This window comes from Saccopteryx bilineata, chromosome 2 (assembly GCF_036850765.1).
Source record: "Saccopteryx bilineata isolate mSacBil1 chromosome 2, mSacBil1_pri_phased_curated, whole genome shotgun sequence".
NCBI lineage: Eukaryota > Metazoa > Chordata > Mammalia > Chiroptera > Emballonuridae > Saccopteryx > Saccopteryx bilineata.
Genome location: NC_089491.1, coordinates 55,218,141 through 55,238,256, shown reverse-complemented (window position 1 = coordinate 55,238,256; position 20,116 = coordinate 55,218,141). Strand labels below are relative to the sequence as shown.

Below are 20,116 nucleotides of genomic sequence, written 5' to 3'. Positions count from 1 at the left end.
TCGCCTGGGGCAGAGGTCAAGGAGCCATCCCCAGTGCCCGGGCCATCTTTGCTCCAATGGAGCCTTGGCTGCGGGAGAGGAAGAGAGAGACAGAGAGGAAGGGGGGGGGTGGGGGTGGAGAAGCAAATGGGCGCTTCTCCTATGTGCCCTGGCCGGGAATCGAACCCGGGTCCCCCGCAGGCCAGGCCGACGCTCTACCGCTGAGCCAACCGGCCAGGGCCTACTCAAACTTTTATGTTCACATTTTTCTACTCGATCTGGCCCACTCCTCACCATTACTTTTGTGACTTTCCCTGCCTAAAACATTTTACTAGCATACCCCTTTTACTTTCAAAGTCCTATATAGTCTTTAAGACTTCAGCTGAACAATCACAACCTACCTAAACCCTTGAGAGCTTCATAATAGCTACCAGTAAAGGGTCTACTGGGCTCCTGACACTAAGCTAAACTCTTTATAAGCTCACAATTACTACTATAGTTAAGCATCATGGACCTTGTTTTTTATAAGATGTGAAATACGGCGTGAAATCCATCAGCCAAAATTTCACCCCATCTCTGACTGCAAAATCCAATTTTATAGCTTTGTAAAACCATGCTGATAATGATCTCTTTTTCAGTGACTATTTATTTCTATCTGTATTATAAGCTATATCATTTCTTACTGTTCTGTGCCAACAATTGGCAGTTAATAAATATTAAATAATTTGTTACTTATTTTATAAACTTTTCATGTTACATTGATTTTTTAAAATAAGGATGCTCCTTATATAAATAATTTGCTTATGTTGATATTTAAACAATAAATCATATTATAGTTGATTTAATTCTAAAATAAAACTTTTACATTAATCAAAACTATTAGGTATAAGGGTGTTCTTTAATTCTAGGACTAATATTTCTTGGATTTTTATTCTAGAGCTAACATTTTCTAAGGTCATAATTTTTGAATTAACCAGAACACAGTTTAGTACATTGTCAGATATGTTACCATCAATAACACTTTTACTGCGTAGAGTTTAAAATGTTGCTTTTTTTTTTTGAAGTAAGGGACCAAAGCGGAATATATAAAGAGAACTCAAATGATGATGGACTATCCCATGACTTGTAAGCACAGACTACGCTTTTCTGTCACTCTTGGGCTATGCATTTCCGCATGAAATTCATTCACATTTGTAGAAAAGTTATTAGATCAGTTTCACTTTTACACCTGTCATAGGAACTTATTTTAATGGACATTTACTTTTATCCCCAGCAATTATTTGTTACTTGTCATGCTTTAGTAGTAAAAGCAGTTTTTGGCCCTGGCTAATGGGTCAGTGGATAGAGCAATGGCCCGGCATATGGATGTCCCAGGTTCGATTCCCACTCAGGCACACAGGAGAAGTAACCATCTGCTTCTCTTCTTTTCCCTCTCCCTCTTCTCTCTTTCTTTCCCTCCCACAGTCAGTGGCTTCATTAGTGCGAATGTCACCCGGGCACTGAGAATGGGTCGGTGGGTCCCAAAGTCAGCCTCAGGTGCTAAAATTAGCTCAGTACTTGAGCATGGGCCCCAGGTGGGGTTGCCAGGTGGATCCTGGTTGGGCACATATGGGAATATGCCTCACTATTTCCCCTCCTCTCACCTAAAAAAAATAAAATAAAAAATAAGCAGTTTTCAGGATTAGTCAATGGCCTAAAAGAGCCACTGAAGTGAAAAGAAAACAGTTCCCACCCACATCTAAACTTTGCTTTGCAACCTCCGTTTGTTCTTGTCCCTCCTCTTTTCTTTATAATACGATTGAATGGCTGTTTATAGCCTATTGTGAGTTCCAGTCTACTCATAATTAAATACTTAAAATCTCTTGGCTCATTATCTAAAGAGTCGGTTTCAGAATACTGGGTTTACTCTGACTATGTAATTTACTAGATTTTCATCTTTCACTAAACAATGTTAGAAGTTACTATACTTTTGTCACCAAAATTGTGAGAACAGCAATAATTACCTAAAAACAAATGTTAGGAGATCATTTCAAAAAAGAATATGATGACAAGAGTGCTGGATGCTAAGCAAACAGTTGCCAACCATGAGCATGTTTTATCGTAAACAATTTAACTTGAGTGTCAAGTATCCAGCCAATGTGACTAGTATTATGGTCTGATGTGAGGCTTTGCTGGATATGAATGAGTGCCCTTGATCTACACCTGCAAGCTTTCCTGCTCTCCTCTGTGTAGGAGTAATGTCAATAAACACTAAGCAAATAAATGACAAATATTTCTAAAGCTTCAGGTATGATCATCAGCTCACCCTCAATGCATGATGGAAGAAAATAAATCCCACCAACAATGCCAAGAAGACCTCAGATTGCCTGACAAGATTTCTGCTGGAACTCCAGGTTCAGGTTTGTTTCACTGATGAAACTCAACCCAAAAGCCAGTGAGTGGCAAGGTGAGATGTCCAGGCCCCAGCGCTAAAGCATCAAGAATTTTTTCCTGTTATTACTTGCAAGCTGCAAACAGTTCTGCAGTCTCCCTCCTGAGTGATGCTTGCACCTCTGGAGAGAAAGGGTAGGCAGCTGTCAGAGGGCTTGACTGTGCCCTCACCTTGACCTTTATTGCTTTTTCTACCTCCCCAGGGTTGACAGAGCCACTCAAGCAACTAGACAGACATTTGAGGTAATGTAGTACTGTCTCTGATAAAAACTATTCCTCTTTGTTGAATATAAAGAATTTATTTTTATTACTTCTTGGAATGGCTCACAGGACACAGATTTCACAGTGGTTTTCAACCTTTTTATTTGGGGATCAGTAAAAATGGGATAATTATTTCAGAGACAGCTAAGGCAGAAATCACCCTGAGCATAAGCAAGTTTGACTAAGATCATTGGGTTTATAATCTTCATACATCAAGGTGGTTAACTCTTTCACAGACTGGCTTGAAATTTCTGGCAGCTGTTAGCAGACTGGCTACTGGAACATGTTGCCAGGTGTCATCAATATTTCTCTGTGAATTTGATCTTACGACATTTCTTAGAGGTGCAAAGTGATTATCACAGAACAGTTCTCCAACCATCAACCTTCTTACCTGTCACTGTCCATGTCCCTTTATTAAATGGTAATATCTGAGAGAAGATACAATGTCTGGTTCTTTTTTTTTGTATTTTTGTGAAGCCACAATCGGAGAGGCAGTCAGACAGACTCCCACATACGCCCGACCGGGATCCACCTGGCACGCCCACCAGGGGCGACGCTCTGCCCATCCGGGGCATCACTCTGTTGTGACCAGAGCCACTCTAGTGCCTGAGGCAGAGGCCACAGAGCCATCCTCAGCACCCAGGCCAACTTTGCTCCAAGGGAGCCTTGGCTGTGGGAGGGGAAGAGAGAGACAGAGAGGAAGGAGAGGGGAGGGGTGGAGAAGCAGATGGACACCTCTCCTGTGTGCCCGGCCGGGAATCGAACCTGGGACTCCTGCACACCAGGCTGATGCTCTATCACTGAGCCAACTGGCCAGGGCCACAATGTCTGGTTCTTAAAGGTATTTCCCCATCCATACCCCAACCGGCAATATCAGCATCCCCAGAAAATTTTCAGAAATACATATTCTCAGGCCCTACTCTAGAATTGAACCAAACTCGAGGGGTGGATGGGGCACAGCATCCCTTCATTTTGCCTGAAAAGAAACAGATGCTCAAACAAGGTATATACAAATGTGGAACTTCTGTTGTCTGACTACAGTTGATGGTTTGAACTGTGTCAGCGGTTGTGGCACAGAGGCAGTGACCAGCATGCAGTGTTTGCGGGATGATACTGGACACGGTGAAGTTGGAATTCTTATATTGAAGGGAGGTTGGGGGAGGAGGCTGGGATGGAGGCCATAAACAGGGTTTGCTTTTTTCCAGAGGTAATGAAAAGCCCTTGAAGTATTTATGCATGGCTGAACTCTGGCATATACAAAAAGTGAAATCTGAAAGCAGGTGAAATATGTTTCCATTCTATTCTGCTTCTACTTCTTAAGCTGTTTATTTCTCTGGCTAAATTCTGCACTCTTGCCCCTAAAGGCATGGGTCTTACTTGTACTGCAAATACTATAACCTGAATTCAGGCCATCCCAAGCACAGAAGAGCCCCTGAGATCTACGGCAATCTTGGAATAGGTTTGCAGGTTTTAATACAGTGAGTGAGATTAGTGATCTCACTGATTGGGGAGAAGGAAATGAGAGAATCAAGACTTGACGGGAACATGTGATTACAACAGTGATTGAACTGAACCTGGTGTCATGAATGATATTACCCTGGAGTCTTGCTGACTTCATTTCCCAGTAGTATTTTCATGCAGCAAAAAGAAAAAAAAAACAACCCAAAACATTTTTACCTCTTTGTACCTTACATGACAGAGATTTAAAGCTTGATAACACCTGGGGAACCTAAGACCTGAAAATCATTTCAAATTAGGCTGAACACATGTATTCAGATAAAAATTCTGAAGGCTTTTACTCTTTACTCTCCGGGGTATTTATATCACCCAATCTTACTTTTATAATAATTACAAGGTAAGGCAGTAGCCCTGCCAGTCACAAGTTCTGGGATCAAAGGAAAGCATTTGAATGCTGATTTCATTATTTATTAGCAATGTCATCTTGGGTAAGTTACTCAATCTTTATATTCTGTTATGACATCATCCTTTATAAAAGTGGCTAAGAGTACCTGCCCCATAGGGTTGCTTTGAGTATTAAATTAAAACAGCATTTAGACATCTTTAAAATCACAAAATAAAAGTTGTTTTGTTAGTATTATTAGTGAGAGAGCAACACTTTCAATTTATGAATCAATTTATTTTAAGATTTTATTTTTAAAGATACTCATTAATATTAATTCAATAATTTAATAAAGTAACTTGGCAAATATATTATTCTAAAAGTCCTATATGTAAGTGTTCTTTTGGTTCTTTTTTACAACTTAAAAAGAACAATCTTACCTAAATAAAGGATTTATCTGCTTTCAACATATATGATTATTCACTTCATATATAGTCTATCGGTACAATAAATCTAGAGACTATATCAATTGAAAAACAAGCCAGAAAAAATAATATGAAAAAAACCCCACAACACTCAGAAGTATAGACTCATCATCATTACCTGCCTACAAGTATGCCTACTGAGTGCTCTTTATATACTGAGAAAATTTCCCAGACAGCCAGTATCCGTATTTTCATGATGTGTGTACTCGAATTTGAAATGCAGTTTCTGGCTCAGAATGATGAGAAGCAGCAAAAAAACCTTCCAGGAAATGTAACTAATGTTAGGAAACTCACCTTATCTCCCTCTTCTACCTCGCAGAGTTTCTCCTCGGTAGCAGGATTAAAGACAGGAAATTTCTTGCCACTCACTGAATTATGCCATTCATTGTTTATGAAGATCTGCACAGAGGGCGAGAAAGTAGACAAACAGGCATTTAAATATGCAGCAAATTTGAGAAATTTTTTAAATAAAAATTAAACGAAAGCATTGCAGGATGCCTAAGTGAGCCCAGTGTTGCAATCTTACTTCCTTTAGGGATTCCTACAAGATTTGTCTGTTTAAGATGTTTCATACACACATACACAGACACACGCACACGCACTAAAATAAACTGTACTTTTAAACTACACTAAGGTACGAAGTCATTTCAATACTAGAAAATACCGACTGAGGAAAACAATGTAGAAGAAAATAATTTTATTTGAAATAACCATGAATTTGTGGCAAAAGCAGAGGTTTTGGTGCGCTTGATCTTTATGAGTCATTGTCTCTATTTTCCAACTCAGACTCTGAAGACACTCATTTTGGGCTACCGCTGATTTGCTATCACAAGTGACTGTTTCTTGATACTTTATTTACTGTTTTAAAGGTATGTAGTTTGCGTGGAGGGACTTAAACAAAGTTTACTTAGAAAAAATTAGCTAGAGTCATTTTTTTTTCAGAATATATAAAGTGCATATGTCCACAGATGAGATTAAGTACTTGATTCCTCAGTGGTATCTATGGGAAAAAGACAAACATCTGGAAAAAACAACAACTGAGGGGTCTAGAAAATATGGAATTTTGTTCTGTATTCACAATAAAAGAATCAAAATATTTAAAAAGTGTTAATATGTCATTTAAAAAGCTCGAGTTTCAACTTTTACAGCTCCAAATTTGCATCTCATTATAGAGCCTACTGGAATTTTAATATCTCATTCACTTTTTACTAGAATAAAAATATTTGATGAAATTCTAATACAAAGTACTCCTTTTGTGAAAATTAGGTTATGTTCTGTTTTAGAAAAAAGCTAGAATGTCTTCTCTCTCCTTTCATCTCATTTTTTCTTGTTTTGTTCTCCTTTTTCTTATTTATTGTTGAAATGATAAAATAATCCTAAATACACTGTTGCATGGTATGTAATGCAACTTACTGTTAGATAATTTTTACAACATGAACTAGTTTAATTTTAAATCACAGGTAGTCAATATATGTAGTTTTGCGTGAAGGATGACCAAGGCACTGGACTTATATATCTTCATTCAGATACCTCTCCTTACTCAGTATTTAAAGATATGCTATTAAGAGTATAACCCTGATGGAAAATGTCTTCACACACAGCCCTCCAAGTTTTAAATAAGTTGTTATACTAAATAGAAATTGCATAGTATTAAAAACTTTCCAGTGGCAGCTATCATAATTAAACATTTTTAGTTTAATTATATTGTGTATATTTGAATAAAAGTAATCTTTTAAATTCTATTAGTTTGCACTAATCTAGCTATTCCATTGTGCAGGGTTTATACTATAGCATAAAATCTTGTTAAATTAATAAAATGAATTTATCATATATCACCGACTGCTTAAGTATAATTAATTTTACATTCTGTGGTTTAGGAGAACATTTAGACAGCCTGTTCTCAAAAATATTTGCATGTTTCCTTATATTTCTATCATAAAGTATGTTACATTTTTAAAAAATCATTTTAAATGTAAGCCTTCCCTCTTAGGCTGTAAGTGCTATAAGGTAGAGCAAAGACTGTGTGTCTGGTATGCTGGTTTATCCTCAGTGTTCAACACAATCCCAGCCCCAATGTAATTTTTAACCTCAGTATTCTTGAATAAATAACCTAAAATTGAATTAAAGAGCCTACAATCCAGCAACTACACATTACTAAGACTTATAATATTTTGCACAAAGGTACACTATGGTATTTGTGATTTGCTAAAAATTGGGGTGGGGGGGAGGAGAAGCCAATTCACATTAATACGATTATTTATATGACAAAAGAGCATCGATCTATGTACCTGGAGCAGTTCAAAAGAATTGTAATGTTAACCTGGAATTGACAGGAAAATGATGTGAGCATGTACACATAGGGGGCAGGGCGTACAGAGCAGATCAGATGAACAGACTAGGTGTACAAAGATAGGCATATGGAGGTACAGAAAAGAGATGTATCAAGAAAATTCCTATTTCTCTGAGGGGTATGAATCAGCATTCTAGTTATCATACACACATTTTAAAGAATCTTGTAATTTCTCTTAAAGAGTATTTCTTTCATGCATCCTGAGCCCTTAGCTTTGTATTTTTCTAACCAAGAGATGGCTGAGAAACACCTTAATCAATGTGTCCCAAATTCAGCTCCCTGTTGTCTCTAGCTTTATGCTGCTCTTATCTCAAACTAAAGTTCTATAGTTTGCTCATGCGCTCTCTCTCTCTCTCTCTCTCTCTCTCTTACACACACACACACACACACACACACACACACACACACACACACTTTCTCTCTCTTGTTAATGAGAAACACAATCCCAGTTACCCTTTTGTATGACTTTGTTCTATACCATCATAAAGAACCTCTCCTTGTTCTTCCTGCCACCCACCTCTGCCTAACTGACATTTAAATTTCACCCTGTTGGTATAATCTCCCTAAATCAACCTAGTTTAAGTTTTGTCCCCTCCTCAGAACACTTAGGTGGTTCACAAATTCACAAATTCCTTAGCATGATAATAAGGTGATTTATGATCTGGCTTTTCCAGCCTTTTGTCCTATTATGTATTTCCTCAGTTTACCTTTGTTTCAGCCTCATGCTACTGTCTCAAACACCATGTCTTTCTGCTCCACATCTTTTATTCATGTTGTTCCTCAGATGGAGTTTTGCTAATTTCTTCTACTCATTCCTCAAACTGTCCTTAAAATGCCATCAACTCCTGAAGATTTCACAAACCTCATTTTTCTCTTTTCTGAATATATAGAATAATTTTAGTACCTATTATGAAATTACATATTATAATCTGCTTTTTATTAAACTTAGAATCTACATATCAGCTCACCTAATTCCAAACAAAAAACTAAACATCAGGGCATTTGCCCTAGAATTTTCAGCCAGATTTGCAAAATTTACATCAGATTCAGTCACAGATTTCTAATTCTCCCTTTTTTCAGCCCTAAAGATAATATTACCACTTTAGACTTTATAGCTTTTAAACTAAGAAAGCACAAGTTTTACCTTGTCAGAGATATACCCAGAATTCACCTCTCAACAGTATAATTTCACCAAAAATCAAATAAAAACTAGATGAAGATTTAATTATATTTTGTTAGGAATGTGGTGTGAGCACTTAAAAGAACTTTAATATCATAATTGTAGTCCCAAATTTGGATTTTTTTTTACAGCTTGTGCTCTGCAGCTGCTTGGACAGCATAACTTTGCCCTTTTGGGCTCTGGAATTGGCTGCGAAGCCATGTCCCTCCCCTCTTCTCGTACCCCCTCCCACTCCCATCCCACCACCTACCGCTGTACTGATTGTACTGTTTGATAAATTGTACTCCTTGCTTCGTTGTTAAATAATACTCCTTGCACTGTAATGGTGTGATCAAAGACAGGCTGGGGCTGAACTAGGACTTGATAAATGCTTAATCATGTATTACCCATTATTCTAACCTCACAACTTCACTTGCTCCATCACTGAGTCAGCCAACCATTGAAAGTCCAGTAGGCCCCACCAATCAGCAAACACATGATTGAAGTTCCCTAGCAACCCATCTCTTTGATCATCAGCTCCTTGCAAATTTTACCTTTAGAAACCTGGCCTTATCTCCACCATTTTGGAACATATTCTCAGTTCATACCAAAGACTATGTTTCCCATTTGCAAATTGTTAGCTGAATAAACTCTCTTTAAGTTTCTTTATAAAGACATTTTCAGATTTTTGTTTACAGGTGAAAATTTGTAGCTCTTATTTAAGTTCATCTAGGTCTATGGGAATTTGAAGTTTCAAATTCTCAATAATATGCTCTTGATGTATTACAGCTTATTTTACTGCCTTCATATAATCTATTTTGGTGAGAAAGAACCATTAGAACATGCATTTACCGTCTAATTTCATGATCAGACTCTTGTATCTAAGCTGTATATAAAATTCCCCTTTCAAATTAAAGTCAGTAAATGTTTTTGTAAATGAGCATTAACCTAAAACAAGGAGACAGGTTTATCTGGCAGCCTTCAGGCAATGGATAAGATCTGTCATAGATGATCCCAACTTACCAGCAACTGCTCTCATTATTCAGTTTTAACCTTTTATATACCCAAGCACTGTGAACTCAACTTTTGTTTGAATTGGAGTTTGTATTTACATAGTCCAAATAGAAAAATATTTGTCAAATAATGAGTAAACACCTGTCTCGTTATTTGGAGTGTACTGTGGGAAAATGAGATATGAGTGAGCCATAACTCCCATTCTCAAGGGGTTTATAATTTAAGAGAGTTTTTTTATATCAAGATCAGCCAGTAAAGAATTAAAGGTTGTGGAGTAAAATCACCAAAGCAGTGCTTTAGTTAATAAATTACAGAGCTGAACTCATGGAAGAGAGGGGCATGGGCTAGAAAAATGAATCCTTGAAGGATAGGATTGGATTGGTGGGAAAGAAGAACAGTGAGCAGAGGGAGGGAACACTGTTGAGATATTTGTAACACAGTGAAATGTGCAGCCCTAAACAGAGTTCCTGTGGATACAAGTCATAGATAAATTCTGATGAAGACAATGAAACCAGTTTGTGGTGGCTCTTGATCCCCAGAGTGGGAAGTTTGGACTCTTTTCTGAATATAATAGGAAGTAACAAGATCAAATAAATGGTTTTAGGAAAGGTGATTTTAATATTCCCAAACAAATTTAAAATAGAGCAAACAGAATCCAGATGTTAGTCAAAATCATTTTAACATTCCAGGTTGAGATCATGAGGCTTTAGAGTACAGTCACATAGTACTACAGTCTGAAAATTCTGAATTCTATACATAGAGTCCCAAACAGAGGATGTGTAGTATAAAAAGAGAACTCAGCACAAATAATGACATGAACAAGTTTGCTGTAAATATCAAGAATTGTGTTTTCCTTTTCCTGCCTCTGTGATGTGGAGAAATTATTTTAAAATTTTCACTTTATTGGCTTTATATTTGACATTTGTTTCCATCTAACTGTGAGACCAAATGTTTTTGAATAATTTTTCCTGTGGTTATATAAAATGGTTACAGTAGCTCCACTTATCTGCAGGGGATACTTTCCAGGACCCCCAATGGATGCTCAAAACTGTGGGGAGTACCAAACCCTATATAGGCTCTATTTTTTTCTATACATGCATACCTGTGATAAAGTTTAATTTATATTAGGCATAATAAGAAATCAGAAACAACATGTAATATTACAAAAGAATAATTGTAACAATATACTGTAATAAACCTGACGTGAATGTGGCATTATTAAGTAAAATAAGGATTATTTAAACACAAGCACTGTGATACCATGACAGTCAATCTGAAAACCCAGTGACTACTATGTGACTAATCGGTGGGGAGTGTACACGGAATGGAAACACTGGACAAAGGGATGATTTGCAGTCTGATTGGGACAGAGCAGGTCAGCTACTCAGAATGGCACAAAATTTAACCCTTGTAAATTGTTTATTTCTGGAATTTTCTATTTAATATTTTTGAATGCAGTTGACTGAGGGTAACAAATTGCAAGAAGCAAAACCATGGATCAGGGAAAGCTACTGTATATGAACAACTGTAGGCTAACAAATGTTTATTATAATAATTATGACACCTAGTTAGGCCTATTGAAATGCTCTGTCATTTCCCTTCTTTTGTTTTTGTTTTTCCATTTTCTATTTGCTGTTAGTAAGTTCAGAGGAAATGGGGTCAGGCTATAAAAGTTTAGAAAAATAATATATTCTTGGGTCTTATTTAACCATTTTATTAACTATGGTCTAATTTTGAATTTTGGACTCAGGATAATTTTGAATTATACACACACATGCATATATAGTAGATCTCAACTTGAAGTTCAAGGTATTGATTGGAACTTATAGATGTCTATGTGTCCCGTGGACTTCAAGTGCTTCTTATATAGGGAAACAATCAATAGCAATGTTGAGACAACTTAAAAATTGATTTTACTCTTTAAATTTTGATATGTCAGATTTTAAGAGATGCATCATATGACCTTTGATTAAAAAAAGTAGCTGTTATCTGAATGCATTTTACTGCCCAGGTCATGATTAAAAAAAAAAAGTCTTTCCAAGTAAAGGTTATTATGTCTTAAAGTGTTCAGTATAAAGCTACAATTCTAAATTGATAAGTTCTTTCTTAAAAACATTTCTGGTCTTGTCTGGTTTTGAGCAAGCCAACTTTGACTAATAGGTGAAATAACACCTATTAGCCTTATTTGTTGATATAAGGTTTAGGAACCTGTTTTCTGAAAAAAGAGAGAGCCCCTGACTTCTTCCAGCAGATACTCAGGGTGACCTATATTCACATTTTTTCTGTTTTATTTTTTAATTGATTTTTATTGGAGTATATTGTTTAATAAAAAGATACACAATTCAGGTTCAAAATTCTTTAATATAGCATCCGTATATTGTGTTGTGTGTTCACCACTCCAAGTCAAGTCTCCTTCTCTCACCATTAACCCCCTTCCCCTCTTCTACCTCCTCCAGACCCCTTTCCCTTCTGGAAAGTCCCCATGCTGTTGTCTGTGTCTCTGAGTATTTTTCTTTTCTTAATTTCTTCATCTTTTTCACCCAGACCTGGAAGTCACATTATCTCTGAATGTGAGGGACTGGAACTGGGCCAGTGGCTCTGGATCCTATTAGGAAAGCCAGTGCTTTCTTGGTGGCAGAGAGATTTAACTGATCACATTTTAAACACACAAAGTATTTATTTTAAGATATGCCAAGGGTGAGAAAGGTGACATGATTCCTCTTTTTATATCACCTGTGTGAGTTTCCAAACCTGAGAGCCCTGGTCACTGCACATGGAGTGATGAGTGTTGTAAATGTGTAAACCTTTTCTCAGCTTCAGGCACAAAAGAAAAAAACAAAATAAAACACAACTTTGGAAGGGGGCAGAAAAATGAAATGCAGGTTGAATAATAAGAGACTGAACAAAAGTCAGGTGGAGATGTTAAACATTTGAAACAATCAAAACTAGATCTCTGGCAACTACTTTCAACCCAAACCTGAGGAAACAAAGCAAAATGTTGAGACTCAGAGTAAAAGGAATCTGAATGGAAATTAAGTAGGAAATTACAGATGGGAGGAAAATATCTAACTGCAAGTAAAAGGAATGAAAACAAAATGGTAAGTGACCAAAACAAAAGTAGGACAAATACCATTTTCTTTTCATTTCTGTTTTATATTGCAGTTGGACTTCAGTGACAGTATACTCTTCTTTTTTCCCTTGTTATTTGCAAACCCTCCTCAGCCTATTCAACCCTGGGAAGAAGAAAAGCATTTCTATTTTGAGCTACATCTTCACTATGCCCCACAAATGACAAAAATACTTGTCAACAATTTTTGTATGTCATATATACACTGTATAATAAGCTAAGATATAGAAGCACCAGAAAGTTCTGTACATATTCAATATTTAACACTATTAAGACCCAATAATACAACACATACGTGTAAGCCTTCTTCCTTCTAAAGAAAGTACAGAATGTAGAACCTAATTCAGTTCAGTTGTTTGTTATTTGTATTCCTACCACTTCTAAGAAAGTACTGGGAGAGCAGTGCAAATAATAAGACAATAGGACCTAAGGTGGGAGGTAATTTGTTCTGGCAAAGTTTTAAGACCTGTGATATTTGTGCAGATTCCCAGCAAACAAATTTCCTTTAACAACTCCAACATTATAATAAAGATATCAGGTAGACATATTATAATATAAAAAATCAAATATAGCAACACTTTATATCCCTTGAAATCAATGCCTCGATTTGTTTCAGTTTTTGATACATACACACATGCATAAACACACACGCACACACACGCACATATGTTCACATTCATACTCAGAATATTTCAGTGTGATAAAATCAAGGTTTATGTAAATATCTACCCTTCTAATTTGCTTATTAGTAGTAGATTTTAATTAAATGTTAATTATAAAGTAATTATTGCTCATGTTCTTTTGAACTTAGCTCTGTCTCTGTTGCTACTGATATCTTGCCACAATTATAATCGCATCATGAAAACCCAAACCGCCATCATCCCCAGCCAGATAATTGATGGTTAGAGAAAACTGTATCATCATTTTAGCCATACCTATATTCCCATGAGATTTCTTTCATGCTGAGCTGTATTATATCAGCTCATAGATTACCCATGCTGCTTATGGGCATTTTCATATCCTTCTGTTGCTCTTCAAATGAGTTGTTACTCATACTCTTTAAGGGTTTTTCTCACTTAGCCCCCTCATCCTGGCAAGTAGTTCACAACAATTTCATTAGGTAAAGTCCACTTTAAAGAAATCTTGTGAACACTTGTAGCACTATAAGTCCTTATAAAATGGAGATAATACCTTCTCTTATGGTATGTGCAACTTACTTTAGAATTTCTGTTGATTAGATTTATTGAAGCCAGCCAGGTGCCAGACTAAATGCAATTTGTCAGGATTGCATTCCTCAGAGATGAGCTAAAGTATTACATTCATAAATGTTTATCTCCCAGGAGGAAAATTAATGGTAAATACTGTCACTGGTTTGTGGCCATCATCTGATTCCTGTTGGACTCAGACACTTTTTGAAGGGAAAGGTAAGTGTTTCTGATCTGTCTGAGTATGAGTGAGTTTCTGGCAGAAACAGGAAGTCAGATCCCTAAGGAACTAAATGGTAGTTATTGCAGATTAAGTTACAAGGTTGACCCCAAAATTTTAGACCATTGTCAGCTAACAGACCCCACTTGAGCATTATCAGTAAAACCTGTAAGTCTGTTGGAAATGCAGAATATCATTTCTCACCTGGGGCCTACAAGATCAATTTGTATTTCAACAAGTTCCTAAGTGATTCACTTGTACGTGCAAACAAGAGAAGTGCTATTCTAGAGTAACTTCTCTGTTGGTCCACCTGTTTGGGGAACTAATGCCCAAATCATTTCTCATCCTTCATCATGCAAATTTCAGTTCTCTCAATCAAAGTAAAGAAAGCACTTGATAAAACAATCCAGTGAAATTTAAGTCATACTGTTTTTACTGCTTAGGGGGAAAAAGCAAAATCTTGTGTAAAAGTATTGTGTCTGAAATGAGAAGATTCAGAATCCAGTTTATTATGTTTTTGCCTCTTAAGAGCTGTATGATCTTGAGCAAGTCACATAAGTTCTCTGAGATCAGGTACCTAAGCTTTAAAATGGGAGACTACTCCAGTGATTAACTATGAATTGCAAATGAAAACAATAGCTAAAAGCAGTTTTGAACTGTGAATAGCCATTCAAGTATTCATTCCACTTACATTGGGAACTAAATCATTTTAGAATTCTAGGAGTCATTTTGGGAAAAAAGAGGGTTAAAAAGAGCCTAGACCAAGTAGCTACTAAGTCCTGGGCACTTTTCACAATTCACCTACCTTAATTCTCTCAGCCACTTTCCAAGGTAGTCATTATTGTTCCCAAGTTACAGACAGGCCAACCGAAACTCAAGGAGATTAGAAGCCTGGCGAAGGTCATATCATTAAATAAATCCAAGAGCTGAAAATCAAAGCTGAGTTGATCTTGTTAAGCCACTATACCTTTCAGCCAGCCAGCTATATGTTCAACTGCTTCCAAGTCAAGGCAAACAAAATATTGCTTCAGTCCGGAGTGAGTTAGGAGTTCCCAAGTGAAAACAGGCCACTATACAATCAGCTTTGTTTTGAACATAAGTCCTTCCCTGTGTTAAGCATCTCACAGTGGTTTCCCTTAAATGAAATCCATCAGGCAATCTGACTGCAGCCACTGCCCCTACTCCCATCTCCGCCATTTTCTCCTTTCCTCACTTTGCTCTGACCACATTAGCCTTTTGATAATTCTTTGAACATATATCAAGCTGTTCTTTGTCTGTGCTGCTAGCTCTGGATCTTTGTTCTTCCTCACTCTCCATGGGCACCTTATGATCTGCTCACATTCTTTAAAAGACCTTCCCTAAAACCTCATTAAAGGAAGCTCTTCCTCTCATACCCTCTCAGCTTTCTATTTTCTTCATTTAACTTTTGTCATGTGTGACTAAATTATTAACTTGTTTATTTTCTCCCCTATACCACCCCACACACCCTCCAAGAATTTAAGCTCTGTGAGATAAGAATCATACTAGTCTTCTTGTACCGTAAGACCTAGCACGGAGCAGTAATTCAATGACATTAAATAAAGGGAAGAAAAAATGAGAGAAAAAGAGTGAAGAGGATGGGGTATTTAAAAATGTATGTGGCCTGAATTTGTTGCAAGAATTTATAAGGAGATAATGATGCTTATTATATAATATTCAATGATTCATAACTTTTCTCTATCAAGAATATATCTTCTGGATGAAAGCTCTGGTTTCAAAAACCTCAAATGGGTTTACATAATTTAGCATAGTTTGGGAAAGAAAGCATTGTCATTTATTTTTTTCTCTTGGTGGCCTCAGAACAGCTGAGCAATGACTAGAAAGACTCATTCATGGTCACGTCCCCTTTAGTAATCAGAAATGGACCCAGTGAAAATCAGAATAGAGAACAGAACAGGATTCCAGAAACTCCATGCCCCAAAGCAGTGATATTAATCTTAGAGAAGTGATATTGATCTTAGACTACTAGCATTCAAGGTCTAATTGTGTTACTTACTGGCTGTGTGACTTTAGGCAAGTTAGTTAGTCACTCTGTTCCTCAGTCTCCTCAACTACAAAATAGGAATAGTAATCTCCTTAGAAGGTTATTATGAGGAAATAAAATCATTATAAAAAGCAGTGTGTGTGTATGTATGCCTATTATATACGTGTCTATTAAATGTCATTAGAAGATAAAGATCTTTTCTAGCAAGAACAAATTATTATTTAATAAGTTAAGATTTGGGAGGTTGACTCTTGTCTGAGAAGGCTTATCTTTTTAAATTTATTTTTTTTTGTTTTATTTTTGGGTTTTTGTTTTGTTTTGTTTTATAAAAAACAGTGTTGTGAAGGGGAAATAAAAAACAAAATCACCAAATTCTGTGAGAGAAAATTCTTGATCCCTGAAATCCTGGATAAACCTTTGGAACTCTACTCCAATGCAATCTTTGTCAGGTGGAGCATGACTGTGAAAGAAAGAGTGACGAAAAGACTAGAAGAGAATGAGGACCAATTCTAAAAAAAGTTGAGTAAAAGAAGATTCTGGAAAACTGTAAATAAGTCAGAAAAATAAAGAGGAGTAAGATTGCTAATGCTAATCAGTCACTTCCCAGATACTATTTCAAGTGCTTTTTATGCATACATTCTTTTAATTCTTTCATCCATCTTAGAAAATCGGTACTTTTATTATGCCCATTTTACACATAAATAAACTGAGGCAGAGAGAGGTAATGTAGTTTGTCCAATGATCACATATCTTTCAATAAAGCTCTTCTTTTAAAGGCTCAATAAACTGGATGAGTTGGCAGAGTATGACTCATTTAGAATTGGAAAGGGGACAAATGAGGATAGAGATGGGATCCGAGTTATGTGGATTTATAATGATGTTATTGAGGTTTTAAATTCTAAAAACCTTTGTATCATTTTAGAAAGTAATTCTTAACTCTGATCTCTGTTTTATCCACCCCAACAAGAAAAAAAAAAAAAAAACTAATGAGACCATGCTAGAGAATAAGTCATAAAAGATATGCAACAATGACTTCTTTTGTTTGGATGAAAAGCACACTCAAGCTTGAGAATATGTGGTTCTACCATAGCTGTAATAATTTTTTGTTACTCAACCCTGCTTGTCTCTTTCCTCCACCTTGCCCCGAGGACCAATATACTTCTGGTGATGATAAAGAAGGACATTAACATAGTAAGAGAAAAGTAACTCTGAGGTTAGGGGCTGGCCATAGAATTTGATTCCTCAGACACTCTAAAATCCTTGTTTACTTGGTTTGCAACCAGGAAACTTAGTTCATTAAACTGTCATTTTTCCAACTTCTCTTGCAAGTGCAAATCCAATACAATTCTTCAGTAGGGCATAGTAAAAGTAAATGCAAAGGCATTTGAAAAAGCTCACCCATTTAGATTTAATTACATACATAACTGGTGTCCTTCCAAGTGTAAAAATGCTCTAACCAATAAATCAGACAATAAAATGCTATCTAAGCAAAACAGATTTATAGAGATGTGTGAGCAATCAAAATTCACTGACTTGCATTGGGTATTTTTACCTAGAAAAGTTTTTTTAAAGCAGGTAGATAATTCTGCTCTTTGAATCTTGCCTTCTTTTGAACGCTTATGTCAGTCATGTGTCTTAAAAGGTGTTCTTGTGTAATGAAGAGAATATAAAATTTCGATCTTAAAAACTTTCTATGTTAAATGATCACTAAATCTGTATTTGTATGTTAGATTTTAACGATCCTCTCAATTGTCTAGTACTGTCTCTTACATGCTTAATTAATAACTACTAAGTGAAACTTAATTAAGTACAAGGGTATTTCACATTAAAGCTTTCTTGACATACATATACAAGGAGACTACAAGGTTCTGCAAAGCCAAATTTTTTAAAATGTGATATTCGGACTACCAAATATCTTCTCAGTGTGTCAAGGGGGAAAAAAAAAGGACTCTTGGTAATAATAGTAGTGCCATAATTCAATCATTGTCAGTGATTTTGACCTTAATAAAACACATTTTTCAATGGGCCTTGAATTGAAATCTCTCGTGAATGACCAGCTTACAGTAAGAAAGTTGGGAAGGCTGGAATCTTGAGTCTTATTATCTTCTGGGCATACCTTTGCCAAGTGTTAATTGTTGGAGGGTGTGTTTGGATTCACTATATTTTAAATGCTTCCATAAAATGAAAAAAAAATCTCCCCTTTTAATAAAACCTTGTGAAAATACACTTTATAGCTGTTGGTCAACCATCTTAAAGGCACAATCTGATTTCTGTAGGCACTTTCCTAAGGAAAAGAGCCAGTCAGCTGAGCAACTTCCTCATTTTTTGTACATATGAAAATAAAAATGTAACTGACCTTAGGGTTACAAAACCATCCATGGTTACATGTAAGGAAATAAAAATAAATCAATAGTAGTGAAGCTTTTACTTTATCATTAAATTATAATGCTCTTGATTTTTTTTCATTGACTGATTTAGAAAGCAAAATGGCTCTGCCTGAGTTGAAATACTTTCTTTCTTACCTTATTCTCTCCATCAAAACATATAGCTAACTTTAAGTAATTTTGGTTAGACTGGTATTTGGTTTGCTTGTTTCTTTCATTTGTTTGGGAGTTCTAGGCTCGGAAAGGAAAGCTGGCATGTAACATGTGAAACAGACATAGTTTCTCAAAGGACCCAAACAAGATCCATTTCCTCATTCTCCCTAGCTGTGGATTTTTTAAGTCTGGATCTGACTCCTGCTCTTGTTTCTCCATATATTTATCAGTTAACAATTATATGTCTGCTCCAAGGGCAACAAACTTTGCTGAAGAAATACAAAAAAAATGCTTTCTTTTCCAAAATATGCTAAATAATGCAAGTCCATTTTTTGAAACAGGAGTTTTATTCAATACTCAGACTTAGGTCCTTCGATTTTGACATTCATTAAACATATAGAAAGATCATGTTACTTTAGCATGCTGTTTCTCCTTTAAGAAAAGAAAATCATTTCCCACTTGTTTGACTCTTTCCAGTTTCTCTAGCGAGTATTTGCTCTCTTATCATACAACATTCTGGGCTACGCCGAAGTTAACAGAACTGCTTAGTAAAGTCCACTGAATCTTGACTCAAGAACTTTCCACACAGAAGAGAATGCCTTTCACTTAGAAATATTTTTAAGAAATAAATTTATGGAAAGTTTTCTGATGTGATTTAGAATTTATTATTTGATCAAGACATTAAACTCAGAACTGCATTTTGCAAGCCTTTCATTTTTGCATTTGCAAAAGGCTCTTTACACAAGTTTACTTCAATTGATGTTTTCATGCTTTAAATAAATGTAGTTTTTATAAATCTGAGGCAGAGCAGCAAATATAAATTGTACTAACCTTCGTATATTGAAACTTCACATTGGTGAGTGGGACAGGTAAGTCTGGCATGCCTGAGGACGACATTTCTGGTTCAGCTCCTGAAATACAGGTGACAGGCTCAGCGATTTAGTTCTCTGATAGAGCACTTGGCTTTATTTGTTCCTTTTTATCTGCAAGGGCTAAGGTTTATTTGCATACTGGAATGTGATTGGATGAACAAACTCGGAGCAAAAAGAAAATGACACTACTTATTTGTAACACCTAGTGCAGGAAGCCCTTGACTTTAAAGTTAAATCCTTAAGAAGCCAGTGCTCCAGCATGGAAGCCGCATCTGGAGACAGGGCACTATTTGCAGAAGAATTAATTTACAAAGTTGAAACCGGTGATAGGGTTCGCAGCACAGCTGTTCTGGCCACTAAGGCCAGTTAATATTATTATTATTTATTTATTTTTTTGTCTTCTCATGCTCTTTATGCTCCTGTGAAACTTTCCATTTCCTGACAGATTTGAAATCAGAGAATTTGAAAATTGAGAGTTTAATCAGGCACTTGTTCTCAGTATAAATTGGTCAGGAGAGGACCCTGGCCAGGTATCTTCAGGTCAATGCCAGCAGGAAGAAAGGATACTGTTTGGGGGTAAGGCAGGGAAAAACCCTCTGTCTAGACTCTACCCC

At 36.3% G+C, this 20,116-nt stretch overlaps 1 protein-coding gene across 1 annotated transcript in view; it reads right to left on the bottom strand.

Annotated features, from left to right (window-relative positions):
- ALDH1A1 (aldehyde dehydrogenase 1 family member A1) overlaps positions 1-19,618 on the bottom strand; it is a 54,205-nt gene extending 34,587 nt beyond the window's left edge. Inside the window, exons 1-2 of the mRNA XM_066257089.1 lie at positions 19,462-19,618; positions 5,290-5,394 (exon numbers count right to left, since the gene is read on the bottom strand). Coding sequence (XP_066113186.1) covers positions 5,290-5,394; positions 19,462-19,527 — 171 coding nt within the window. The 5' untranslated portion in view covers positions 19,528-19,618. The remainder of the gene's footprint in view (positions 1-5,289; positions 5,395-19,461) is intronic.
- Positions 19,619-20,116: the final 498 nt, after the last annotated feature.